General features: G+C 39.0%; 3 protein-coding genes across 12 annotated transcripts in view; 1 reads left to right on the top strand and 2 right to left on the bottom strand.

The window, feature by feature from the left end:
• LOC145524536 (carboxypeptidase A4-like) overlaps positions 1 to 19,426 on the bottom strand; it is a 100,884-nt gene extending 81,458 nt beyond the window's left edge. For 6 of the 9 annotated variants that reach the window (XM_081537042.1, XM_081537043.1, XM_081537038.1 and 3 more), the window contains exon 1: positions 12,969 to 13,115. The gene's annotated coding sequence lies outside the window, so the exon portion shown is untranslated. Of the gene's footprint in view, positions 1 to 12,968; positions 13,116 to 13,575; positions 13,692 to 18,790 lie in introns of those variants that run through there. The other 3 variants (XM_081537040.1, XM_081537036.1, XM_081537047.1) reach the window with 3 other exon arrangements.
• Positions 18,584 to 25,904, bottom strand: SSMEM1 (serine rich single-pass membrane protein 1). The gene is made up of 3 exons (XM_081537056.1): positions 25,651 to 25,904; positions 21,409 to 21,463; positions 18,584 to 19,426 (listed from the first exon to the last, which is right to left on the bottom strand). The coding sequence occupies exons 1-3, from the start codon at positions 25,831 to 25,833 to the stop codon at positions 18,930 to 18,932; spliced, it is 735 nt and encodes a 244-aa protein (XP_081393182.1). The 5' UTR covers positions 25,834 to 25,904; the 3' UTR covers positions 18,584 to 18,929.
• Positions 25,871 to 26,663, top strand: part of TMEM209 (transmembrane protein 209) — a 31,471-nt gene continuing 30,678 nt past the window's right edge. For both annotated transcript variants that reach the window (XM_081537029.1, XM_081537033.1), the window contains exon 1: positions 25,871 to 26,029. The gene's annotated coding sequence lies outside the window, so the exon portion shown is untranslated. The remainder of the gene's footprint in view (positions 26,030 to 26,663) is intronic.

Here is a 26,663-nt window from a genome sequence, read left to right as displayed (position 1 = left end):
CCACAGTTCAAAAGAATCAATTCTTTGGGGCTCAGCTTTCTTTATAGTCCAACTCTCACATTCATACATGACCACTGGAAAAACCATAGCCTTGACTAGACGGACCTTTGTTGGCAAAGTGATGTCTCTGCTTTTTAATATGCTATCTAGGTTGGTCATACTTTCCTTCCAAGGAGTAAGCGTCTTTTAATTTCATGGCTGCAATCACCATCTGCAGTGATTTTGGAGCCCAGAAAAATAAAGTCAGCCACTGTTTCCACTGTTTCCCCATCTATCTGCCATGAAGTGATGGGACCAGATGCCATGATCTTAGTTTTCTGAATGTTGAGCTTTAAGCCAACTTTTTCACTCTCCACTTTCACTTTCATCAACAGGCTCTGTAGTTCTTCTTCACTTTCTACCATAAGGGTGGTGTCATCTGCATATCTGAGGTTATTGATATTTCTCCCGGCAATCTTGATTCCAGGTTGTGCTTCCTCCAGCCCAGCGTTTCTTATGATGTACTCTGCACATAAGTTAAATAAGCAGGGTGACAGTATACAGCTTTGACATACTCCTTTTCCTGTTTGGAACCAGTCTGTTTCCATGTCCAGTTCTAAATGTTGCTTCCTGACCTGCATACAGGTTTCTCAAGAGACAGGTCAGATGGCCTGGTATTCCCATCTCTTTCAGGATTTTCCACAGTTTATTGTGATCCACACAGTCAAAGGCTTTGGCATACTCAATAAAGCAGAAATAGATGTTTTTATGGAACTCTCTTGCTTTTTCGAAGATCCATCGGATGTTGGCAATTTGATCTCCGGTTCCTCTGCCTTTTCTAAAACCAGCTTGAACATCTGGAAGTTCACAGTTTACGTATTGCTGAAGTCTGGCTTGGAGAATTTTAAGCATTACTTTATTAGCATGTGAGATGAGTGCAATTGTGTGGCAGTTTGAGCATTCTTTGGCATTGTCTTTCTTTGGGATTGGAATGAAAACTGACCTTTTCCAGTCCTGTGGCCACTGCTGAGTTTTCCATATTTGCTGGCATATTGAGTGCAGCACTTTCACAGCAGCATCTTTCAGGATTTGAAAGAGCTCAACTGGAATTCCATCACCGCCACTAGCTTTGTTCATAGTGATGCTTCCTAAGGCCCACTTGACTTCACATTCCAGGATGTCTGGCTCTAGGTGAGTGATCACACCATCGTGCTTGTCTGGGTAGTGAAGAACTTTTTTGTACAATTCTTCTGTGTATTCTTGCCACCTCTTATTAATATCTTCTGCTTCTGTTAGGTCCCTACCATTTCTGTCCTTTATTGAGCCCATCTTTGCATGAAATGTTCCCTTGGTATCTCTAATTTGCTTGAAAAGATCTCTAGTCTTTCTCATTCTATTGTTTTCCTCTATTTCTTTGCTGAGGAAGGCTTTCTTATGTCTCCTTGCTATTCTTTGGAACTCTGCATTCAAATGGGTATATCTTTCCTTTTCTCCTTTGCTTTTCACTTCCCGTCTTTTCACAGCTATTTGTAAGGCCTCCTCAGAGAGCCATTTTGCTTTTTTGCATTTCTTTTTCTTGGGGATGGTCTTGATTCCTCTCTCCTGTACAGTGTCACGAACCTCCATCCATAGTTCATCAGGTATCCTGTCTATCAGATCTAGTCCTTTAAATCTATTTCTCACTTCTACTGTACAGTCATAAAGGATTTGATTTAGGTCATACCTGAATGGTCTAGTGGTTTTCTCCACTTTCTTCAATTTCAGTCTGAATTTGGCAATAAGGAGTTCGTGATCTGATCCACAGTCAGCTCCCGGTCTTATTTTTGCTGACTGTATAGAGTTTCTCCATCTATGGCTGCAAAGAATATAGTCAATCTGATTTTGGTGTTGACCATTTGGTGATGTCCATGTGTAGAGTCTTCTCTTGTGTTGTTGGAAGAGGGTGTTTGCTATGACCAGTGTGTCCTCTTGGCAGAACTCTATTAGCCTTTGCCCTGCTTCATTCTGTACTCCAAGGCCAAATTTGCCTGTTATTCCAGGTGTTTCTTGACTTCCTACTTTTGCATTCCAGTCCCCTATGATGAAAAGGACATCTTTTTCGGGTGTTAGTTCTAGAAGGTCTTGTAGGTCTTCATAGAACCATTCAACTTCAGCTTCTTCGGTGTTACTGGTTGGGGCATAGACTTGAATTACCGTGATATTGAATGGTGTGCCTTGGAAACGAACAGAGCTCATTCTTTCATTTTTGAGATTGCATCCAACTACTGCATTTTCAAATGGTGAAAAATCTTAGTGTCTTCTAACTGACAGTTGGTTAAATCAAATGGAACATATCCACACCAACCAAAAATAAGGGGACCATTAAAAGTGGTGTATAAGAATGCTAAGAATAGGACTTTCCTGGTGGTCCAGTGATAGAAAATCTGCCTGCGAACACAGGGGACATGGGTTTGATTCCTGGTCCAGGAAGATTTCACATGCCACAGAACAACTAAGCCTGTAAGCCACAACTACTGAAGCCCACATTCTAGAGCCCACTGCCAAGAGACTGTGCACCATAGGAGAAGCGACTGCAGTGAGAAGCCCTCACACGGCAACTGGAGAGTAGCCCCCTTCCCTACTCGCCACAACTAGAGAAAGCCCGCAGGCAGCAATGAAGACCCAGCACAGCCAAAAAATAAAATAAATAATTTTAAAAAATAAAATAATACTAAGAATATGTAAAGACATGGAAAGATGTTTATAGAACATTACGGTGTTTTTTAAAATCCATTTATAAAATAAAACATGCATTTAAAATAATGATTATATAGGAAGGAAATACACTCAAAATTTAAACCAGTGATTTGGTTATACACTTCTATGAGGTTAACCGTAACGTTAATTCTCAGTTTGCTTATAATTTACATTAAAAAAAAGAAAGAAAGAAAGACCAAACCTCCCTCTTAGTTGGGAGGGGAAGAAACAGATCCTGGCATTTTTCCTTATACCTTGGTCCCAACTGGATTTGCCATCCTTCCTGATGCTGTGCTTTATAGATTTGGCTTTCCTTTTGGACTGCAAGTTCTTGATTTGGGTTCACCTTAATACTCCCCCAATCTCCCATCTACCCACACTTTGGAACTCCTCAGAGCTCACCACCCTGGCAGCTCTATGCTGCCCTCACTTGCCACCAACAGACAACCACTGCGTCAACTCAGTAGGACCCAGTTTACACTGAGCCCCAGCCTTCTTCCAAACACAACCTCTGCACTTGCTTAGGTCTGAAAGTCCATTCCACAAATTCTTGTTTATATTAAGTCAGGAAAAACAAATAGAAATTCGTAGATCATTTGCTGTTTGCAAACACCAGGCTCAAAAAACCTCCGATACAGCAACTATTCGTCCTTCCTCAGCTGGAAGATAACCACCCAACTCCATACTGTGAAGGTCTTCTTATCATTCTCTGTCTGCACCAGGTTCCCATTTATGGTCACCCCAATTCAGGTTTATGAATGGATCCCTCATTTATGAAATAGCTACTATGTGACCAGCACTGTTAAGTTGTAGAACTCCAAAGATGAGCTGATTTTACCAGCCAAGAGCTCATTGTCTAGACTAGCACTGTCCAGCAGAACTTGCTGCAGTAGTGGAAATGTTCTATATCTGCACTGTTTCAAGTATGTTGCCACCAGCCACATGTAGCTATTGACCACTTGAAATATGACTAGTATGACTAGGGAACTTAATTTTTTATTTTTAATTAATTTTAACGCAAGTTTAAAAACTGAAGCAGTGTTAAATATTCTTCCTTTAAAAACAATGTAATCTTTTGGTAGGATATTTTAACTGTTGAAAATTTAGCATCCAAGTTAAGATATGCTGCAAATATAAAGTACACACCAGATTTCAAAGACTTAGTATGAAAATTAGAATGTAAAATATGTTATTAATAATTTTTATATTCATTACATGTCAAAATGAAGTATTTTACATATATTGGATTAATAAATTATATTGTTAAAACTAGTTGCATGTTTCCTTTTACAAAAAAAGTTTTAAAAAACTACCTTAAAAAATGTAGTTACTAGATAATTTAAAATGACATAGGTGGCTTGCATTAAATTTCTATTGAATAGCACTGATCTAGACAAAAAAGGAAAGTGATATCTAAACAGTCTCTAACTAAAATACACTAAATGTTCCTGGAAATGTATACAAAAGTCTAACACATAAAAGTTAAGCAATAGACTTATCTGATATAACATGACGGGGTAGTTAATTCTCAAGACCTAAAAAATATTATAAAATCTGTAATTTCAATATGCATTGAATAATAACCCTTTATTCCAATTGCAAAAGTAATTCATGCTGCTCATTAAGAATTGAGACATTACAGAAATAACTCAGAAAGTTGAGATATTTAACTAGATATAATTAACAATTTGAGCTATATAGAAACATATCATTATTATTGGTTCTTTGTGTAAGTGTGCGATGATATTATATTTAGGGGAGAGCTAAACTGTATTCCATAATATGGATATAATTTATTTAACCAATCCCTTATTTATGACATCCAATTTTTTGCTATTTCAAAGCATAAGGAACACTCTTATATTTGCATGCTTTTTATATATTTTTCTGCTTCTAAAATAATATTCTTATAATAAAAATATCCATATATTGCTGAAAATTATAGCAAAAAAGTGACTACCTCTTATGCTGTCACCCACCTTGTCCCAATCTTCCTCTGATGATTATTGTTGTTGTTGTTTAGTTGCTAAGTCATCCAACTTTTTGCAACCTCACGGACTACAGCCCACCAGGCTCCTCTGTCCATGGGATTTCCCAGGCAAGAATATTGGAGTGGGTTGCCATTTCCTAATTCAAGGGATCTTACCAGTTGGTTATATACATTTTATCAGAATTATTTTCCATGTATATATTAACCAGGTTATTTTTTTCTTTTATAAAATTTTAGACTATACATACTGTCCAACTTTTTAACTTAAAAATATATTAAGCAACAAAGATATACTATATAACATAGGGAATTATGCCCATTATGTTGTAATAACTTATAAGGGAGTATAATTTGCAAAAATACTGAATCACTATGCTGTACATATGCATGCATGCATGCATTGGAGAAGGAAATGGCAACCCACTCCAGTATTCTTGCCTGGAGAATCCCAGGGACAGAGGAGCTTGGTGGGCTGCCGTCTATGGGGTCACACAGAGTCGGACACGACTGATGTGACTAAGCAGCAGCAGCAGCATGCTGTACATACGAAATAAACATAATATTGTAAATCAACTATACTTCAATTAAAAATGATAAAAAAAAAAAAACCCAACATTTGTACACACACAAAGGTGAAATCACTATTTTTCTCAACTCATAGGGAATATCAAGGGTTGAAACCTCAGAAGGCAGGCTTGGCCTTTGTAAATCCCTAGGCTTAGTGTCCAATCCAGGCTCAGACATGGGTTCTGAAGGTTTCACTAAAACAAATACTTGTTACATTTACTTTGCCACACTTCTTCCCGTCATATATGGAGAAGATCAGGCTCAGGGGAGAGCCTGAAACATGCTCAAACAGAAGATGCAGTGTTGTAGGCTATTTCCCCTGAGAAAATCCAAATAAAAAAAGATGTGTTTTTAACTTTCTGGCTAAGCTCTCATCTATACTTTCTTGATGAAACTGTCAAAGAATGGTAATAGATATGTAATTTTTACACCTGTGGAATTTATCAGTTGCTTTATTTGTATATAACATTTACAGAATTAAACTTTTTTAAAAGACGGCAGTGATATTATTTCAACTAGTAATTTTCTTTCAAGATCTTCATCAAGATTATATTTTAAATGCCAAGAAACTTTTTTTGAAGAATAAAAAAAAAACCTCCTGATTTGCTCAAAAAATGTATTATTTGGGCAAGTGGGGTCAAAAGGTAAAAAAAAAACAAAACTACAGTTGATGTAAAAGAGACATAGAATTTTGAATCATATTCAAAATTTAAATTTAATAAATAAGTAATAAGATAAATAAGTAAAATAAGTAAAAGAGTGGATTGCTGGGTCTGAGGGTAACTCTATGTTTAACTCTTTTAGAATCTGCCAAACTGTTTCCAAAGTGAGTGCTGAACATTTTTATAGGCATTTTGGAAAACACTGAAGTGAAGACAATTCCTGCAGTTTCAAAGGACTTACAATTTACTGTAGATGGAGAGATGCAACTAACACGGACACATTAAAAGTATAATTATAATATAGCTTATAATTAAGAGCCAAACCATGCAATTCTACAAGTTATACATTCTTGAGCTTCCCAGGTGGTACTAGTGGTAAAGAACCTGCCTGACAATGCAGGAAACATAAGAGATGAGGGTTCGATCCCTGGGTCAGGAAGATCCCTTGGAAGAAGGCACAGCAACCGCTCCAGTAGTCTTGCCTGGAGAATCCCATGAACAGAGGAGCCTAGTGGGTTACTGTCTATAGGGTTGCAGAATCTGACGATACTGAAGCAACTTGGCACGCACAAGTTTAAGAGAAATAGGACCTGATTGAAATTTTAAAACAAACAAAAAAAACCCAGTGCACACAGTTATGCATTCTTAGAGCTGGAAGGGAAGACAAAAGAAATACATATACATTCTACATACACATGTATAACTCATTTGGACACTTTTCCATGTCAGTACATAAACTTAGGTTACCAAAAAATGCTCATCAATAAGAAACTCATTCAATAAATGATAGAGCTATGCAATAGAATGCTTCTCCTGTGGCTTAGTGATAAAGAATCCGCCTGTAAAGCAGGAGACATGGGTTCGATCCCTGTGTAGGGAAGATCCCCTGGAGAAGGAAATGGCAACCCAATCCAGTATTCTGGCCTGGAGAATCCCGTGGACAGAGGATACCGGTGGGGTACAGTCCACAGGGTCACAAAAGAGTCAGACACAACTGAGTGACTAAACAAATACAATGGACTGCTATGTGACCATTAAAAAGATATGATAGGTCTTTATGAACGTAGATGAAATGATGTCAAAAATATATTTATAAGCAAAAAAAAAGCAAGTTGTTGAATAGTGTATATTAAAATTCAACTTTTGTGGAAAAAAAATCATACAATTATCCCTGGCTATCCAAATTTATTTATTTCTGAATTCAGACAGCAAGAATTAAAGTTTGGTTAGTAAATTCAGATAGTGAAGGATATTAAGCTTTCTGAATGTATTCAGCTTGTAAGTTTCAGATAGCTCCTAAGAGTTGGGATGAGGAGAAATATATCTCAAAATATTTATCTGAATCCAACCTGTTCCTAAGTTTAGAGAAAGCAAGGGTTCAACTTATTACATATGTTTATGTTCAAAAATGGCCTGGAAATAATATGCATTGAACTGTTAGCAGTTATCATCTTTAGGGTAGAATTTTCTTTCCATTTTAACAAAATTGCATTATTTGAATTTCATACAATGCACATGAGTACTTCTAATCAGAAAGCACATAATAAAAGTGTCATTTCTAAAAAGTAGATTTGGGGAATCTGGCAACCTAAGCAGGTATATAATACTTCAGTGAATATTCTTAAGTATGTATCTACATTTTTTCTTTGCACATCTGAAAGGATGTTACCAATTCTTAATCATGGAACTGCTAAGTCACAGAGTATGATCATTTTTTATATTCCCAGGCTGTCCTCCAAACAAATTATACCAATTTTCTTTCCCACCAACATTGCTTTGAAAGGGCCTGCTTTCCACAGCTTCCCAATATTGGTATCATCACACATTAGACCTATGCAAATCTGAAATAAAAATATTTCACTGTTTTCGTTATTTCTTTAGTTATTTGTGAGGTTGAACAACTTTTTGTGTACTTTTTTTTGTCATTTGGCACTCCTCATCTATGAACTTTCTATTCATATACTTTCATCATTTTTCTACTAACTTGTTTGACTTTATCTTATTTTTAAAACTCTTTATATATTCGGGATATTAAGATCTGCCCTAATTTTCTTACAAAAAAATTTCCTAGTTTGTCTTTTCACTTTATTTATTGTTTTGTTTTTTCAATTCTCTCTCTTTATGAAAGTTTAAATAGTTTTATTCAGTCCAAGTATTTGTCTTCTACCTTAAGGCTTCTAGACTTTGTATTGTGCTTGGAAAAGTCTTCCCTACTTGAGATTAGGAAACTTTTTATTAGTGTGTTTTTCTAGCACTTTTATAGTTTCCTTGTTTTATCTTTCAATTTTGTTCCATCTGGACTCAATTCTTATGTAAGGAATTAGATCACATCACCTTTCAGATATATTCTTCAGGAATATATTTTCCAGGACTTTATATGTGTTCTTTAATTTTGATCTTTTTTTCCCACAAATGAGCAAAGTCAACAGGCTTAAGTCCAGGACCCCTGGACTGGACTAACTGATGCTAAAATGTACCCCTTCAAGTGTGTCTAGTGATTTCCAGCTTTGTCTTGTGAACTAAATTTATAAGATATACTCTTCTTATCACTAACTTCAACACATTCATTTTTTTCCTGTATAAATGTCAAGGAGTAACTATTCAAATAGGTGTACAAATGACCAGTGCACCAAGATATTGATATCATTGAACCTAAACAATGCATTTGAAATGTTCATTCATGAGCTTAAGTACAAAAATCCAAGTTCTGAGGTTTAGGAATGTCAATGCATATTGTCCAAAAATTCCAGTTTTTGAACATCAAACCTATGAGAAGAAAGATTGGGGGTTCATGACAGCAAGATGGGCTATACATACATACATAGGGGTCTCAACTATGGGAACACAGCTTTCCTGGGAGATCCACAGGAAATGTTAGAGGATTGGTCTTAAAATTGAGGAGCAGTTCAACATTTGAACAGTCGAATGTTTGAAGACTTGGTGACTGGTGTTTCAGGCAGAGCAATCAAGTGTGGGAAGGTGGCTAGGCTTGGAAGGGTCTTCTTAAAAGCCCTGATACCATCTTTCTCCATCCCTCCCAACTTTCTTTCTTCAAAAAGAGGGAGGGATCTGATGCCAGACTTACTGATTATTTTACCTCATTCACAATAAAGTCATTACTCCAAACTTACATATACATTTTACATCTTCTTATCTTTAATTGTATAACAAAAGGCTTTTTCCTCTTTAAAGGAACTTCAGACAAAAGCAAAGCAGGTCAGAAGATTTTACAGGCGATAGTCAAATGACCTACTTTTGTCTTTTGTGGGAGTGGTGGCCGGTAGCCTCAACTTTTCACCCCAGGAACCCTGTCCTCACTTACAGAAGGTGATTTTCTCCTTTTTGTCAAGGCCTGGACCCTGCCCTCACCCAGGTCACCCTCTTCCACATCTTCACAGCTACACTCCCAGCCTCTTCCCCTTCCTCAGTCCAAGCTCCCTACCTCCCACCTAGTCCCAACACACCCAAATCATTACAATACTTTAAAAAGTATTTTTTTCAATATTTAAAGACTTAATCCTACTTCCTCTACTCCCTGAGTCCCAAGACTCTACACATTTAAAATTAATGAAAATACTTTAATACCAGAATTCTCAGCGTAGCAGCCTTTAGTATATATCCCTGAACCTCCTGTTTAACATGGATTTTCTGAAAAGCGTGCCCTGTGATATATTCGGTAGGCAGTGGCATACTAGAGCCTTCTCAAACCGGCTCACCAGAGCCAAGGTGCTCATCTCTTCCCAACTCCACATTCAGTGGTGTCTCTTCAGTAATTTGAAATAAGCAACAGTGGGAGTATTTATATCATAGAAATCAGCAAGTGCTACAAAATCGGGGCTTTTAACAAAGACAGTTGTTAAACATTTACCAGCACACCACTGTTTCAAGGATTCTTTTAGTTTCTAGTGAAATTCACTCGAGTTAACATAAGCAAAAAAGGGAACTTATAAGATTCAGCTAGTGAAGTGTCATGATGCCTATAAGTGGGCAAACAGATGAACCTTGGGAATTATCTGGAACCAGAGACTTGAAAACCATCAGAACTTTCCATTGCATCTCTCTGCCCTTCTCTGTGTCATTCTTTTGTTCTTGTTACAACCTGCTTTCCCTGGTTTCCAATCTACATAAAGGGAAATGTGAAAACCTGCTCTAAGTCCAGTCACCTAAAGAGACTGATCTCTTTCCTGGTCCCAACTCCAAATTCTCAGGAAGGAATTTCGACTGGAAGAAGGTTCTACTGAAATCAATGCCTGGATAAGGCGAAGGAGTGGAAACAGGCAGGATCACACTGTAACAACATGCATGAGAATCAGTGGGGAAAAAAACTGATGGAAAAGAAAAGGGATGAAACAGTCAACTCAAAAAACCCACAACATTTATAAAGACCTTTTCTTGGCTATTAACAGCTCTCACCAACACCACCACAGACTCCATCAAAGGAGTACATGTCTAATTTAGCATTTATTTAATGTCTGAGCACTTTATAATAGGCAAAATGAGTTGTTCTAAAAGTTATAGAGGAAAAAGATTACCAAGACTCCATAACAGCTTCAAGAAAAGCCAACTTAAAATGTTTAAGGGAAAATTTCTTGCCCAACAAGAAGTCCAAAAGTAGGATGGCTCCAGAATGTAGCTCAGCAGTTCAGGATCTAGGTTTTCCATAGTCTTACTCCAATATGTTTAGACTACTGTCCTTATGGACACAGGTAACTGTGACAGTTGAAGTCATCAATATCATTTGCTAAACAGAAAGGGACCATTTTGCCTTTTCTAAAACCAAAGAAACTTTTCCCAGAATGCCCCCGATAGCAAGCGTCCCTTTCCAGAATTAGATCACATGCCACTCACTGACAAGGGGAATGGCACCACCTTGATTGACTTAGATCAGCTGGGACCTAAGTCCTATGAGGGAAGGGGAAGAAAGGGACAAAATGGGAAGCTGCTAACAGAAGGAGAAGGAGAACAATCATTGGAGGTTACCACAGACTCGTGCTGCATCTGAAGGGGTGCAATCAAAGAAAAGAGACAAAAGACTTTGGCCCTAAGTTGCATTTCTCTAAGCCCTTTTGTCTCATTCAACTCTCTGACCTGCCACGTCGGTCTTACTAACCCTGGCTGCAGCCCCTTCCACGGGGACCTGGTTTTTATCTCCCTGCTTCCCCCTTTTGATTTACACTAATTAGTAGCAGAGTTGGCTCCCTGCCTGATGTTCTCACTGCTAAATCAAGATTTTGAACACACGAAAACTTCATGGTGACAGAGGGCCCTAATAAACAAAGACAATTACAGACAACAGGCCCCTGTAATCAGGCAGACCGAGGATACGCCTGTGAAAGAAGCCAAGCTCAGAAGATAAAAGATAAGAACTAGAAAACCAGATTGTCTGGGATTATAACATTTTTAAGTATTTCATGCATTTCCTTTTGTACACTAAGCGGAAATCTGCATTGAGGAATAAGTTATACAAAAAAGAACAAGCATAATTTTTTTGTAATATGTGTTTTCTCTAACAACTTCTCCTGAACCCCCTCTAATAACTGCCGGAACGCATACAAAAAGGTTTAGTTTTCTATTTCCATCTGTAGCTTTGTTAAATTTATATATAAATTGCAACTCTTCTTTACACTATAAAGTGCCTGCAAATGAACACTTCAGTTGGTATGTATTAGATACTAAAAAAAAAAAAGAGAGAGAGAGAGAAGGGGCTTTTTCTCTCTTTTGTCTCCTTTACTACCCCTGCATGTTTGTGCCTGATTCGTATTTCCTCTTACCCTCCAATGCACCTCTGTGACCACATGTTCCTGACAGATAGAGAATATCCAGGTGGCCTGGTACTTGGAAACTTGTCAGATGTTATTCAAAGCAATAAAGAACACATCATACAAGTCTTTGGTATATTGTTACAGGGGAAACCCTGTTTAGAATTCACTAATTGGGAATTTGTGATAATTTGAGGAAGGGCTGGCTGAAGTTAACCTTTGTACTATCTATGGAAAAAAAAAAAAAAGAGTTCACTGCAATTCTGAATAGTATAAACAAGATTGGAAAGGGAATAATTATCTACTTAAAAGAACCAGTTGTTTTGAAAAGCTTTAGAAGTATCCTTTTACATACAAACAGGGTAATTATGATTTAAACAAAGGCTGGCCTGTTTCTAAGGCTTCTTTGAAATGTCAATTACAAATTACTCGTGTTTATTCACTAAGGCAAAACCCACCCCAGTGTACCAAGCAACAGTTGGTTAGCTTGCTCTCACTTACTCTATTTGAAAATAATAAATCTGAAGTTCTTTCAAAGTTGTATAATTTAATTCAAGCTTTTCACTAATCTAGACAGTTGGTCCATCCTATAGGGTGAGTGAAGATTTACTAATTACTAGCACACAACAACCACGAATGCATAGAGTGACACCTGCCTTCACTAACTTAGTGGAATAGCTGGCAAATACAGAAAATTGACAAAGAAAACTATTCCAGAGCAGTAGCTTTTATTTTCTATCCTACCAGAGTAAGAAGCACATTTTACGGTGATTGCAACTCGGTACACACACTGAAACAAAAACAATACTTATCCTTATTTTGTGTGACACTGTTACTTTCTATTTATTTTTTAATAAATGTTAGTTACTACCCACTAAATTAATTTCATAATCTATTAATGGGTCGCTGTTTTGGAAACACTACCCTAGAATCTGGTGGTGCTAGTGGAAAAGAACCCACATGCCAATGCAGGAGACATAAATGACGCAGGTTCGATCCCTGGGTGGGGAAGATCCCCTGGAGAAGGAAATGGCAACCGACTCCAGTATTCTTGCCGGGCGAATCCCATGGACAGAGGAGCCTGGCGGGCTATGGTTCATAGGGTCGCAAAGAGTCAGACACGACCGAAGCGACTTAGGACGCTGGCATGCACCCTAGAATCTACTGGGAGATAGTATTCTTTTGTGAGAGAACAGGGTAAGCGGTGATGTCACCAGAAAAGCCCATTAAAAATTCCTAGGAAATAAAAATAGAATCTTGGTAATAAAGTCTAACCTTTTTTTTTTTTCCTGTCTTTCCTTTCCTTTGTGCTTTGTCTAGTTTCACTTGCTCGTGGAGTGCTGCCTCGCACCCGTCACTTCAGCCGAGAGTTTCTACGCAAAATGGCTGCTCGGACACCACAGCTCAGCTGGCCCCGTGCATAAGCTCTGCGCCCAGCTCTGCGCCTTCAATTCAAGATGGCGGCAGAGTGGGCCGTGTGCAGACACTGCACCCGGCACTGCAACCTGGAGCTTTCCGCAGAGCAGCTGTGCCCACACTACAAGATCTCCGCCCCATCACTGCTGACAAGATCCCTCCGTGCAGCCCTGCCCAGGGCCTCTTGGGAGGTGTGTGGACTCTAGAGGCACGCGTTGGCACCTCTCCATTCTTTGATGGAAGAGCACAGCGTCCCTTTACTTCTGAACCCAGCTCAGCCTCATTCTGTTGGTGGCAATGACACGAGGCAGGGGACCTGAGACAGGAGGGTCAGTAATAATAGAAGGAACTGTAGCTATCTGATTTTCTTCCCCCATACTGCTCTCAAATCCTTGCCCATCAGCCTCGCTGCTCTAGTCACTACTGCCTCCTGTTTCTCAACATTCACTAAAAAGCTCATTCCTACCTTCATCTCGGAGAAGGCAATGGCACCCCACTCCAGTAGTCTTGCTTGGAAAATCCCATGGACGGAGGAGCCTGGTAGGCTACAGTCCATGGGGTCGCTAAGAGTCGGACACGACTGAGCGACTTCACTTTCACTTTTCCCTTTCATGCACTGGAGAAAGAAATGGCAACCCACTCCAGTGTTCTTGCCTGGAGAATCCTAGGGACGGCGCAGCCTGGTGAGCTGCCGTCTATGGGGTCGCACAGAGTCGGACACGACTGAAGCGACTTAGCATAGCACAGCACCTTCATCTACCCTTCCAGCTAAGTTTCCATTTCCCTTCTTTTCTCAAAAGCCCACCCTGAGTTTCTTCCTGATCTACTGATAGTCATCCACGCTTACCCACTGCAGGTGAGACAAGATGATGCTGTCAGGCCTCTCCACTCAACAGTGTGAGCCCTTCCCTGCTTCACTTAATTGCTGCCATCTCAGCTGAGTTTCTGGCTCTTGGCTCCATTTTCCATGAACGGTCCTTCTCTAGTCTCTGGACACAGTTTGGTATTTGGTGTCTGGTCTCAAGTTCTTACCTAATTGCTCTCCATTAAGGACATGGATAATGTGTTATCACCACTGTAAAAACAAATTCTTTGGGATCAGACAAAATCCAAGACACTCACCAGCTATATGATCTTCGGTATATCATTTTATTTCCCTGAGCCTTGGTTACATCATCCATAAAACTGGATGCAGGCTTGTGAAGGGTAAACTAATCCTTATAAAATGCTTCCTTAATGCCTGGCATATAGCAAACACTCTCTAAACGTCATCTATGATCAGTATTATTACTGTTATTATTGGTTTAACCTACTGGCTTGTCTCCCCTCCCACCAAAACCACAACACCTGGTCTTTGAAAGACAGAGAGGTTCAGAGTTTGAGACTACCTAGTGTAGCCATACTTTCCAGTTCCCCTATTCCCCACCCTCTCTCCAAACACCTCCTTTGTGTATACTATCATTTTTCACTATATCTACCCCAGTTAGAATCTTCAATGAATCCCACAGTTCCCTCCTTCACAGTTCCTGAGAAGAGTTGTGATGCTTGATGTAGGTGGACATTCCTACAAAGGTCAGTTCTGATCATTTAGTTGCAATGATGTACCATAGATAGGAAGTAAGCCCAAGAATTCCACGCCTCCCCACAAGCAAGCCGCCCAAGCAGGTTACAACCTTCTACCATAAAAACCAGATGTGGCCAAATTTATCCCATTCAGCAAGGACAGACTGAAGAAGAGACTGTTATGGAGCCCAAGGGACACCTTGACAGCTCACACAGGCTCTGCATACAATCAGCACCAAGCCAAAATTAGTATTTGCAGCCTTAGTTTCATGAACTATCTCCCACTTCACATGTTCTGTACGTCACTCATTAATACAGTTCCAGTGAGCCTGGCCATGCTTTTGCTCCTCATGCTACCATGTCTTTGATCTTGCCTTATTCCTTTGATTCAGTGTATTTCTCTCCTTGGCTTTGGCTGTCCTTCCAGCTATTTTTGGTCTCTGCTTTGGGTTTAATGTACTTACAAACTACCCTAACTAACTCCTTCATAGTTATACCCCTTGATTTAACTTGTCTGTGATTCCTTCTTCCAATATACAGCTATCACTCACCCCCAACTTTGACCTGTGTTAGCCCCATAGATGAGACCATGAAAAGTAGCAATCTTTGATATAAATGACTTTTTTTTTTTCATCAAACCATATAAATGACTTTTTGGATAATAGTTCATCGGTTATATTTTTGGATCTACAAGCAAAACATTTTGGGCATAGTCCCTTACTCTATTATCTGGAAAACTGTCATTGTCCTCCTTTTCCTGATGAGATTATATCAGCTTGGATATGGGGCTTCCCTGGTGGCTCAGTGAAAGTGAAGTGAAAGTCTCACAGTCTTGTCTGACTGGTTGCAACCCCATGGACTATATAGTCCATGGAATTCTCCAGGCCAGAATACTGGAGTGGGTAGCCTTTCCCTTCTCCAGGGGATCTTCCCAACCCAGGAATCAAACCGGAGTCTCCTGCATTGCAGGCGGATTCTTTACCAACTGAGTTATCAGGGAAACTCAGATGGATTGGTAAAGAATCCACCTGCAATGCAGGAGATCTGGGTTCGATCCTTGGGAAGATACGCTGGAGAAGGGAATGGCAACCCACTCCAGTATTCTGGCCTGGAGAAAGCCATGGACAGAGGAGCCTGGCAGGCTACAGTCCATGGGTCACTAAGAGTCAGACACAACTGAGTGACTAACACTTTTCTTTTTAATCACTTATGGCTGTGTAGGAGGTGGTAATTGACTTACCTTGAAATCAGGATCTTCCAGCTTCAGAGAATAGTGGCTAAGACCACAGTAATTAAGAGCCCAAACTCCGAAGTCAGACGACTTGGATTTAAATACTGCTCCCGCAACTTACTACTATATTTTGAGCGTTTATTTTTTCATTTGTTTTTTTGGTACTTAGGGTTTGATTATTTGGGTGCTAGTTAAATAGACAAGGTAACAAGCATCTTGATCATATCAAGTTAGAAATATCAGAATCATTCACTAAATTTTAGATACTGGCTCCTCTGCTTTCAGGAGAAGGCAATGGCACCCCACTCCAGTACTCTTGCCTGGAGAATCCCATGGACGGAGGAGCCTGGTGGGCTGCAGTCCATGGGGTCGCACAGAGTCAGACACGACTGAGCGACTTCACTTTCACTTTTCCCTTTCATGCACTGGAGAAGGAAATGGCAACCCACTCCAGTGTTCTTGCCTGGAGAATCCTAGGGACGGCGGAGCCTGGTGAGCTGCCATCTATGGGGTTGCACAGAGTTGGACACGACTGAAGCGACTTAGCATAGCATAGCATAGCCTCTGCTTTCTCTGCCTCTGCTTTCCTCAGTTTCTATCTTTTGCATTCATGAATTCCTTTGCATATTGATTCAACTAAATTATTTATCTATCATGTTGTTTGGTACTTTGCTGGGTCACAGAGACACAAAGATAAGTCATGGACTCTACCTTTAAAGTTGGATAATATATATACATATGTATTTATCTTCCCAACCCAGGGACATATATATAAATGACAGAGGGACTTGCAAATAAATACAGGCATTAAATGCTAAAAGTGATGAACTTCCCTGGTGGTCCAGTGCTTAAGAATCCACCTACCAATGCAGGGGACACAGATTCGACCCCTGGTCCAGGAAGATACCGCATGCCACAAGGCAACTAAGCCTGTGAGCCACAACTACTAAAGCCTGCATGCCTTAGAGACTGTGCTCTGCAACAAGAGAAGCCACCGCGGGAAACCCATGCACCACAACTAGAGAATAGCCCCCACTTGCTGCAACTAGAGAAAAGCCCACACACAGCAACAAAGACACAGCACAGCCAAAAATAAATAAAATTTTTTTAAAAAACCTCATTCCCTATGAGCCCCCAATTTCCCTTAAAAAAAAAATATTACAGGTGCTGAGATAGAGACCCTTTCAAGGTACATTGGAGCATAAGGGAGGGCACAAGTTACACCTGAGGGGACAAAGTGGAGGACAATATCAAGAAGTAAAGGAAGTCTTTGTGTAAAAAGTTGATGCCCAGGTCAAATCTTGAAGCTGTCCTGCTTTTCACCTGCAGCCTCAGACCAGTTCGAACACTGAGGAAATCTGATTAAGACAGTCTCTACAAAAAAGCTCAGAAATGTCACCCCATGTCCTGGATTCCAGGGGCCTAGTTCCAATGGCTGGGGCTCCCACATTGCCTCCCTGGTCTCCTTGTTGACATCAGTTAAGGAACATGAAGTCATCAAGAGTAACCTCCAAGTCCACAGTCATAGCTCTGTTGTATCTCTCCCAATACCCCATAAAAGGCTCAGTTCTTAGTGTTAAGCTGCAGTCTTTATCAATGTGGTATCCAAATCCTCCCTGAACACTTAAGCCCTTCTTAAGTGAGCAGAACCCTTGTAGCTTGTCTTTGCCAGACTCTTCTCTGGGATCTGGGTCTTGTTTTGTATCCCATTTGGAGTTCTGCCATCCTCCCGAATGGCCAGCTATCTACTAGGTCTGCTTGAATTCCCGGCCCCATACTGGGACCCCCACCTAACTGGAAAACTTAGCCCCAACTATATCTGGATTGAGACTAACTTTCAGTAAAGACTCTGAGAAATTCTAGTTAGTCTCCTCTGAACCCTCTTCTTATCCTTATCTTACCCCTGGTGCCCATCCTGCCTTTGGCTGCCCAGACCAGTTTTTGCAAGAATTCTGCTAAGTAAGTTTAGTGTTCCCCACCCTTGATGTCTGATCACCCTTGACATCTGATAAAGTTCCTCATCCTCCACTTTTGATGTATAAGTCCTTGGTCTGCCTTTTGCAAGAATCACGCTAGGTCAATTTAGCACAAATTCTCCTACCTTTGGCAGCTCCTTGTAGGAATTTTCTATCCCATCCACTGATACCCTTCCCTTGGCTACAAATCCCCACTTGAATTTGCTATATTTGGAGTTGAGCTTGATTTCTCTCCCCAGTTGCAATAGATTGGACACCTATTACAAGTAGTCATGAATAAAGTCTTCTTTAACAGTGTCAGAATAATTTTTGTAACACTTGTCATGCCTTTTGGACAATAACCATGGATATAGCCCATGGCCCAGCTGTCCTTCTGGCCTACTATAGGAATCAGGCATCATTCCCAGCTCCTCACCAGCCCCAAGCTGACACATGTGCAACAATACAGCTCATGTAGGGAATTCCCTGGTGGTCCAGTGGTTAGGACTCCACGGTTAGGATGCCATGCTCTCATTGCTGAGGGCCCAGGTTCAATCCCCAGTCGGGGAACTAAGATCTACAAGCTGTGCAGCCAAAAAAATATACAACTCAGGTAGACTCACCTGTAAATATGGATCTGGAGAATTGGGGCCAATTCTATTCCAACCAACACTCCCTAATTCATTCAGTCAACTGGATAATCAAAACATATGAATAAATTTAAGTGGTTTCTAAACATAAATATATTTTCAAAGACCTTCCTTATTTGTATTACAGACATTAACAAAATACATACACTCAACACATAAAATATCTGTCTGGTGCTCTTTTGCATAAAAAAAACATAGTGGATGCAGATCTCTGATGCTTCAGTGGTGCCATAAACAAATTCACTGGCCTGTTTTTGGACAAAGAATTATCTGAAATTTTACCTCTTGGGTTCCAAGAATGTTTTTGTTGTTAGTAGAGAGACTTTATTGTAAAAGCCTCCTCATCTAGACCTCTGGCGATTTTTCATACTTTATTCATCTCTTTCATTTGGCTTCAAGTGAGGTAAGGACTTGATAAAATTCAAAATTTACTGAATTTTGTCTTAATATCAGGTCCAGAATTTTCATCTTGAATATCTCCCTTCCCTGAGCTTGTTACTGAAGCATTTTGAAGGAAATGGCGAGTTAGCCATTCATTGGTTCTCATGGCTTTGCAGTGGAGGCAGGGCCTTTCCCTGAGTTGGTAACCTCCCGTATTCCTTTGCCTCTGAGCTATTTTTCTCTTTTTGATAGTGGCTGGTGATGGGTGGTGTTCACTTTCACTCTCCTTCCATGAGGAGGCTCCGGAGTTAGATTCTTCACTGTCACACTCAGTAGTATCACTGTCATGCTGGGTCCGATTCACTTGATTGAATTCAGAATAGCGCCTCGCTCGTCTTTGTTCAAGACAGGCATTGACCAAAGCCACTTCTGAGTCAGTTACAGGGGTAAGTTGGCTCTGCTTTGGTTTTTTCATCATTTGCAAAGAATCCCAGGCACCCTCTTTGCCTCGCCGCTTATTGGAAATATCTTTGCTTTCTAACAACAATGAAAGAAATCAACAAGTTAGGCACATTTTTGGTTACTATAACCTCATCTTACCTAAAAAGGAAGCCTATGGTGTGGCTTACTCTTTGTTGCCATTTGCCAAGCCACCACTTTTCCCCACTCATTTGCAAGTGTTGGCAGCTGACTTCATTTTCCAGTGCCATACCAAAACTCCTAAAAACCAAAAGGATCAAATAGATGTTTGACATATTACTTTTGAAGTTTCATGGACCCTTGAAGTAATATCAACGGAAAGGTCTCCAAACTTTTCTGAGGAGGACCTTTTAACCTTTGCCTTGATTTTTTTTTAATATTTATTTTTATTTACTTATTTGGCTCCACAAGGTCTTAGTTGTGGTATGTGGGACCTGGTTCCCCAACCAGGGGTCAAACCCAGGACCCCAGCATTGAAAGAGCAGAGTCCTAGCCACTGGACCACCAGGTAAGTCCCTGCCTTGATGTTTTAAAGATTCAAGTGTGTATATGAATGTGATCTGGGTAGCAGAAAATGAAAAAGGATTTTCTCTGTATACACTGGTGTACTGGAGTTGGCTCATACCAGCCAGCTCACAAGAAATGATAAACTTTCCGGAACTTTGCAAGATGGCTGTTATATGTAACCATTAGTAAAAATTAAATTATACATGCTTACCACCAAATCAATTTGCTACAAATAAATGTAATAAATTCTCAAAACTCATCACGTCCTTAATTATTTTACTGCATTTCATTATGAGGTTTGCTCTTGAAGCTACTATTTATGTCTGTTCTTTCTGGATATTAAAAATACTATGTAATGATGTGCTGTTATACATCTCTTCCTAACTCCCATGTTCAGTGACATTATGTTGGTAACCTGAAAGTAGTTTTGATGGGATAAAAATCAACAAGCACTAAGGATCAGGTCTTCATTTACGGTTCTGTTGATTATGTAGACAGGCTTCCCAGGTGGCACTAGTGGTAAAGAACCCACCTACCAATGCAGGCGATATAAGACACCTAGGTTCGATCCCTGGGTGGGAAGATCCCCTGGAGGAGGAAATGGCAACCCACTCTGATATTCTTGCCTGGAGAATCCAATGGATAGAGGAGCCTGGCGGGCTACAGTCCATGGGGTCGCAAAGAGTCGGACACGAATGAAGCAACTTAGCACACAGCCCAAAGTAGTGGAGAACATGTTACTGATGCAGATAACATTTAAAGATATCATGCCTATAGCCGCTATAATGTGAATAGCACCCAAAAATGAGGAAATATTCTTCCAGAGTATTCTAAAACTATTATCCAGCTCAGCAAATAAGTCATTCACATCATTAACAGCCAAGTTAAGTTCCAACATACCTCTTTCTGTTTCTTTTGTCCTATTCCTTAACTTAAAGGAAAGTAACAGTCATATTGGAACTAAACCCCTTTATCTATTGTAACTATAGGTTGGCTAAGGCTGAAAGTGGCCAAAATCAAATAAGTATTTTGTGAGAATTAGTGGTCTATATGGAATTTACCATAAAGTATATTATATATTTTATTATTTGTAAATTATCTGATATATATACTTTATACTAGTAAAACTTTAAATGATATATACTACACACATTTTTGGAGAGCCAGTTGTTAAAGACTTATCAGCACACCACTGCTTATAAGTTATTCAAAAAGATGTCATGTATAGCTCATAGTCTTGCAGAAACACTAGCAATAATTATGTGTGAAAGGCAAGCTGTGTGACAGGAGAATGCTGAGAAATGAAAAGACAGCTTGAGCTCTACCTACCAGTAATGTATAGCCTCTAGCAGCTCTGCTGAAGTAGCTAAGTTGTCCTTCTGCACCAAAGCAAAGTGCTCATCCATGGGCCACCAGCGGTCTGGGGAGGCTCTATAACGCTCTTGACTGTTCATCTCTGTTGTCTGCTTTCCACACCCAACACATATTTTTTTTTCGTCATAGTCCAATATCAAATACGTACTGGCTCTTACCTTTACTTGGTGAAGTACTTGTCCCATTGTCTTCATCCTTTTTCTTCTCAGACATCTATTTCAGAAATACAGATTAGTATAGTGATCTCAGTTGGTTGTTTTCACTCATATTTACTTTGACAGTGTCTAACTTTAAGCAGTCAGTGTGGTCCAATAAATAGTTATTAAGTTCCTATTATAGTGATCCTACTTCTGTGGCCCATTAAGAAGACCGTGCTTTGACAGCAGGATCTACCAAAATGTTTTGAACAGCAAAATGGAAAAAAGATTGAGACAAAATAAGACTGATGACAACCTATAAGTTATAAAGTTTTCCTGAACTCACTGACATTATAGAGAAATACTGTTTAAATGTCATTTAAAAATGACTCAGACAGTAAAGAATCTGCCTGCAATGTGGGAGACTTGTGTTCAGTCTCTGGGTTGGGAAGATCCCCTGGAGAAGGGAATGGCTACCCACTCCAGTATTCTCACCTGGAGAATTCCATGGACGAGGAGCCTGGAAGGCTACAGTCTGTAGGGTTGCAAACAGCCAGACATGACTGAGCAACTAACACAAAACATAATTTTAAAAAAGTGATAGTACTAGGATTAGTTTTAAATTACTTTTTAAAGGACATTTTATCAGGTTACATTATGATAATTCTTTAAGAGCTTTATATGAATTCATAGACTTACTATCTCCTAAATCCTTCAGAAACATTCCTCCAAAATGCAATCATAATGTATCACTTGTGAACATGGCAACCAGAAGAAATTTATTTCTTTGAATAATTCCAGTTTCAAATATTCTGCCCCAATACCCTATAAATATATTTGTCCCATTTTTCAGATCAATATTCCACTTTTTGATGCTAAAAATTGTTTTGCCAAAAAATACACATACAAAGCAACTCTTTCAGAATATATCAAGTACTTTAGAAATACTCATAACACTTTTGGCACACAATAATTCTGGGAATCTATCACTGAGAAATAAACTCCAAAAGAAAGTTTTGTGTACAGACATATTCTCCCAATGTAATTAGGATAATATAAATACAAAATTCAAAAGTAGATAATAGTTTAATTATGATATAATCATATCATATATAATTATAAAAATTATTATAATAAGGTTATGTTATAACATGAGGAAATAAATGTTATAATATTAATTTAAAAATCAAGATGCAAATTTGTGTATGCAGTATGATCACAACTTAGCTAAAAATATGAAAAGAAGAAATACTAAGGAATGTACACAAGAGTTAGCAACAGTGGCTTTGAGAGTTGAAACTGATTTTTTTTTCCATTTAACCCTTCAAATTATCTACAGTTAGGGGAAAAATGAATTTATGTAGAAAGCCAGACTACCTTTGGATTGAAAAATACCACACTTGGGTATTTATAACTGCAGTCTGGGATCTTTGGCCCATTCCTTTCTTAATACTCCATCTTCACGATGTTTGGCATGTTTCTCTAATGAGGTACCTCTTTGTTTTTTGGGTTACTGAAATAATTTTCTGAGAATTTTGAGTGGAATCTTCTTTAAGGATACCTTTTGAAGAATGTTTTGGGTGGCCTTATTTTAAATGTAAAATGTTTAGAGATGATTATGAAGAGATTAGAAGTTCATGAACTTTAAAAAGTTAGGTTTATATTCTTTTCATGGAAAGCTTCCATATTTGACTTGATGTCAAATCAAAATACAATCACAAAATCAAAAGAAAGATTTTATATCAAGCTAAGTGGAATCATATGAACTGTGGTTACCAAAAGTATTTTATTAAGTGTCTTTGGGTGTGACTCAGTTGAGTGAAAACAGCAGAAGTGCCTGCCCCAAAGGGGAGGGTAGGATGGTGGAGAGCTCTGGGCTATGGCTCTGCCTTTCTGCCACTGGGATTTTACCAAGCCACTTAACCCCTTCTAAGCTCCACTTCCACATATGCAAAAAGAGTAGCTCAGACTGGGACTGGTACTGTTTGGAAAAATACCAGCACTAACTGTCTGAATAAATACTAATCATATAAACTAAATATAGCATATATAGTCTATGAAAGCAAAAGGGTAAATGTGTCTTAAAAAGTGGCAAATCCAGAGGAGATCAGTGTGCTTTATGTTGGAGGATAATTATCACCACATTTCCATCACGCTTTTACCATTACTTCAAGGTTTGTAAATAAAGGTTCATAATTTAGCAGAGAAAATTAAGTTCAAAGTGAAGGAAAAATTTCATCCTTTTTGACTAGCTCACATGTGGTTCTCAGATTTCAAATCTGGGACCCTTTAGAAGAAGCAGTTGAATGGATTATAGCTGCCATAAGGCTATAAAGTGAAAGACAAAACCTCCAAGATAATTAAGGTTTTAATCAGCACTTCAGTTCAGTTCAGTTCAGTCGCTCAGTTGTGTCCGACTCTGCGACCCCATGGACTTTAATCAGCACTGAATAGACATAATTCAACATTTCAACTATGCTATGAAACAAACAAATGATATGGCAGGAAACCTGGTTCTATTCTGTCATAACCACTCATGACATTGGACAAGTCACTTAATCTCTTTGGGCTTTATCAATGGAAAAAAAAAACAAAGGAAGGATACTGATATCTTCCTTGCCTACAAAGAGGAGGCTGGACCATATGTTCTTTTGAAGTCCTTGAAGCTCAGTGCTCTATGACTCCTAAAAGCTGGTGCAAGTATGGTAGCAGAGAAATAGCTTAGACCTCTCAAGTGGTCTTCATGATGAAATTGTCAAGAATCATTTTCAATTTTTTATTAATTTTATAAAGTAGCTTTTCTTGCCAGTCTAGACAAATTCAATGTACTTAGCTAGGGAGTCTAAGACCTGTGTAAGTTATCAGTATTCTGAATATTCTTTTGGCAAAATATCTACTTTAAGCATATAGACTTTAGATGAAACTTCTTTTTACGGGGAGGAGGTGGAGAATAGTCTTTGATTATTATGATGGAATCTAGCTGGCATAGACATAATATGCCTCCTCCTCTCCATCCATCTAGAGCTGATACAGCACTCAGTCTAGCTGACCATTGCCAGCCCAGTGCTCTGGCTGTAAGGCTAAATGGTAGTGGTTTTATTAATCATCAGGTTGGTAATAATAGCCAGCAAGGATTCCATATCAGTGACTTATAATATATGGGAGCATCAGAGCTCTGATAAGTAGACTATCTCACTCTTTGTGTATGTGTGTGTGAAAGTTGTTCAGTCGTGTCCAGCTCTCTGTGACACCATGGACAGTAGCCTGCCAGGCTCCTCTGTCCATGGAAATCTTCAAGCAAGAATACTGGAGCAGGTGAAAGAAAGAAAGAAACTATAAGTCACTCAGCTGTGTCCGACTCTTTGCAACCCCATGAACTGTAGCCTACCAGGCTCCTCCGTCCATGGGATTTTCCAGGCAAGAGTACTGGAGTGTGTTGCCATTTCCTTCTCCAGGGAGTCTTCCCAACCCAGGGATCAAACCCAGGTCTCCCGAATTGCAGGCAGATTCGTTACCATCTGAGCCACGAGAGACAGCCAAGATAGCATTTTCGTCTCCTAGTAGGTGGTCCAGAGGGGTGACTTTAGCTCTATTTAGTTTAGTTCTGGATCTTATTCTGTGTGGATAATGTACTGCCTCATTCTAAAAAGCCCAAATCCTACAACATATATCCTATAAATATGACAACTTTGGTATCTTTGATTAGAATTACATGGTAACAAAGGGAATTTGGAGGTCATTAACCAGTAGGGAAGTTTATCCCAGCTTACTTAGCATGTGGAGAAACTGAGAACAATCTAAATGTCTCAAAATTGCAGATTTGCTATGGTGCAACCATAAGACAAAATTATGCAGTCATTAAGAGTGCTTCTGTGTGAAAATAATTTGATGAAGTATTACAACATAATGTTAAGTTTAAAAAAGCAGGATATGAAAATACATACAACATAATGCAAACCATCTAAGATCAAAAATAGAGATGAAGAGAGATATACTGTGATACAAAAAAAAGAAAAAGAACTAGAAGAACATACTCCAAAATGTTAACAGTGGTCATCTCTAGGAAATAGGAAACAGTAGATAAATTTTCATCCTTTTCTATATTTTTGGATCCTCTAGAATGATACTGCATTATTTTCAAAACTAGAAAACAAACTTGTAAAAACTAGTTTCACCACTGTAAAATTTATTTTATGGAAATTCCCTAGTATACAGTAAATCTATTTAAATATATATTATTTAAAATGAAAAATGATATCCTACCCAGACAGAAGCCCGAGAGAAGAACATCAGGATCAGTATAATGACAAAATACCAAAGCAGGAAGTTCCCTATTGCCCCACAAGAGTCATCCTTCCGGCATTCATAATCTTGATTTGGAATGGTAAAACTTATAGGAATGGCGGGAGGATCCACCTCCCAAAATAAAGAAAAAAGATCTCCCATGATGACTTCTTGCTTTGAAAATAAAACATGCTCATAGGGATGAAGATGACTGGGAAGTACTTGAGGTGTATGACAACTTCCTTGGCAACCTATTATGACATATACACTTCATTAATTGTGACAAGAACTGACAAACGTTTCTTGGATTGCTAAATTTTTGGAAGATTTGTGTAAGTCACATCTATGAAAGCTTAAGGTAATTCCCCATACCTCAATAAGGTGCATTCTGCCTTAATCTTTTTGTGTGTGTGTCTTGAAACTTGTATACATGGTATTTTCTTTACATAAATCTAAGTCTCTAAGGTATCCATTCATTTTTCAGTCTCTTTATATATCATACTATTGTAATTTAACATACATGGTTCTAATGTGTTGTAGACTGAACTGTGGTCCCCAAAATGCCTATGTTGAAACTTCAAGCCCCGATTTGACTATAATTGTAGATAGAGCCTAAAAAGAGGTAATTAAGGTTAAATGAAATCATAAGGATGGGGCCCTAGTCCAATATGACTGGTGATCTTATGAGAAAAGGAAGAGACATCAAGAATGTGCAAGCACAGAGGAAAAAAAAGAAAAGGCTATGTGAGGACACAGAAGAGGGCCATGTGCAAGCCAAAGGACAGAGGCTCAGGAGAAATCAACCCTGCTAGCACCTTGATTTTAGATTTCCAACCTCTACAACTGTGAAAAAAATTAATTCCTGTTGTTTAAGCTATGCAGTCTGTGGTATTTTTCTATGGCAACGGTGGAAAACTAATACATAATGCCAACAATGTATCTAAATTAGGTAGTAGCAGTGTTCCTTTCTAAGCCTTGAATAAATGCACGGT

This window comes from Giraffa tippelskirchi, chromosome 10 (genome assembly GCF_054371585.1).
Source record: "Giraffa tippelskirchi isolate mGirTip1 chromosome 10, T2T-mGirTip1v1.2.pri, whole genome shotgun sequence".
Taxonomy (NCBI): domain Eukaryota; kingdom Metazoa; phylum Chordata; class Mammalia; order Artiodactyla; family Giraffidae; genus Giraffa; species Giraffa tippelskirchi.
The sequence above is the reverse complement of the archived record's forward strand: the minus strand, read 5'-3'. Positions and strand labels throughout refer to the sequence as shown.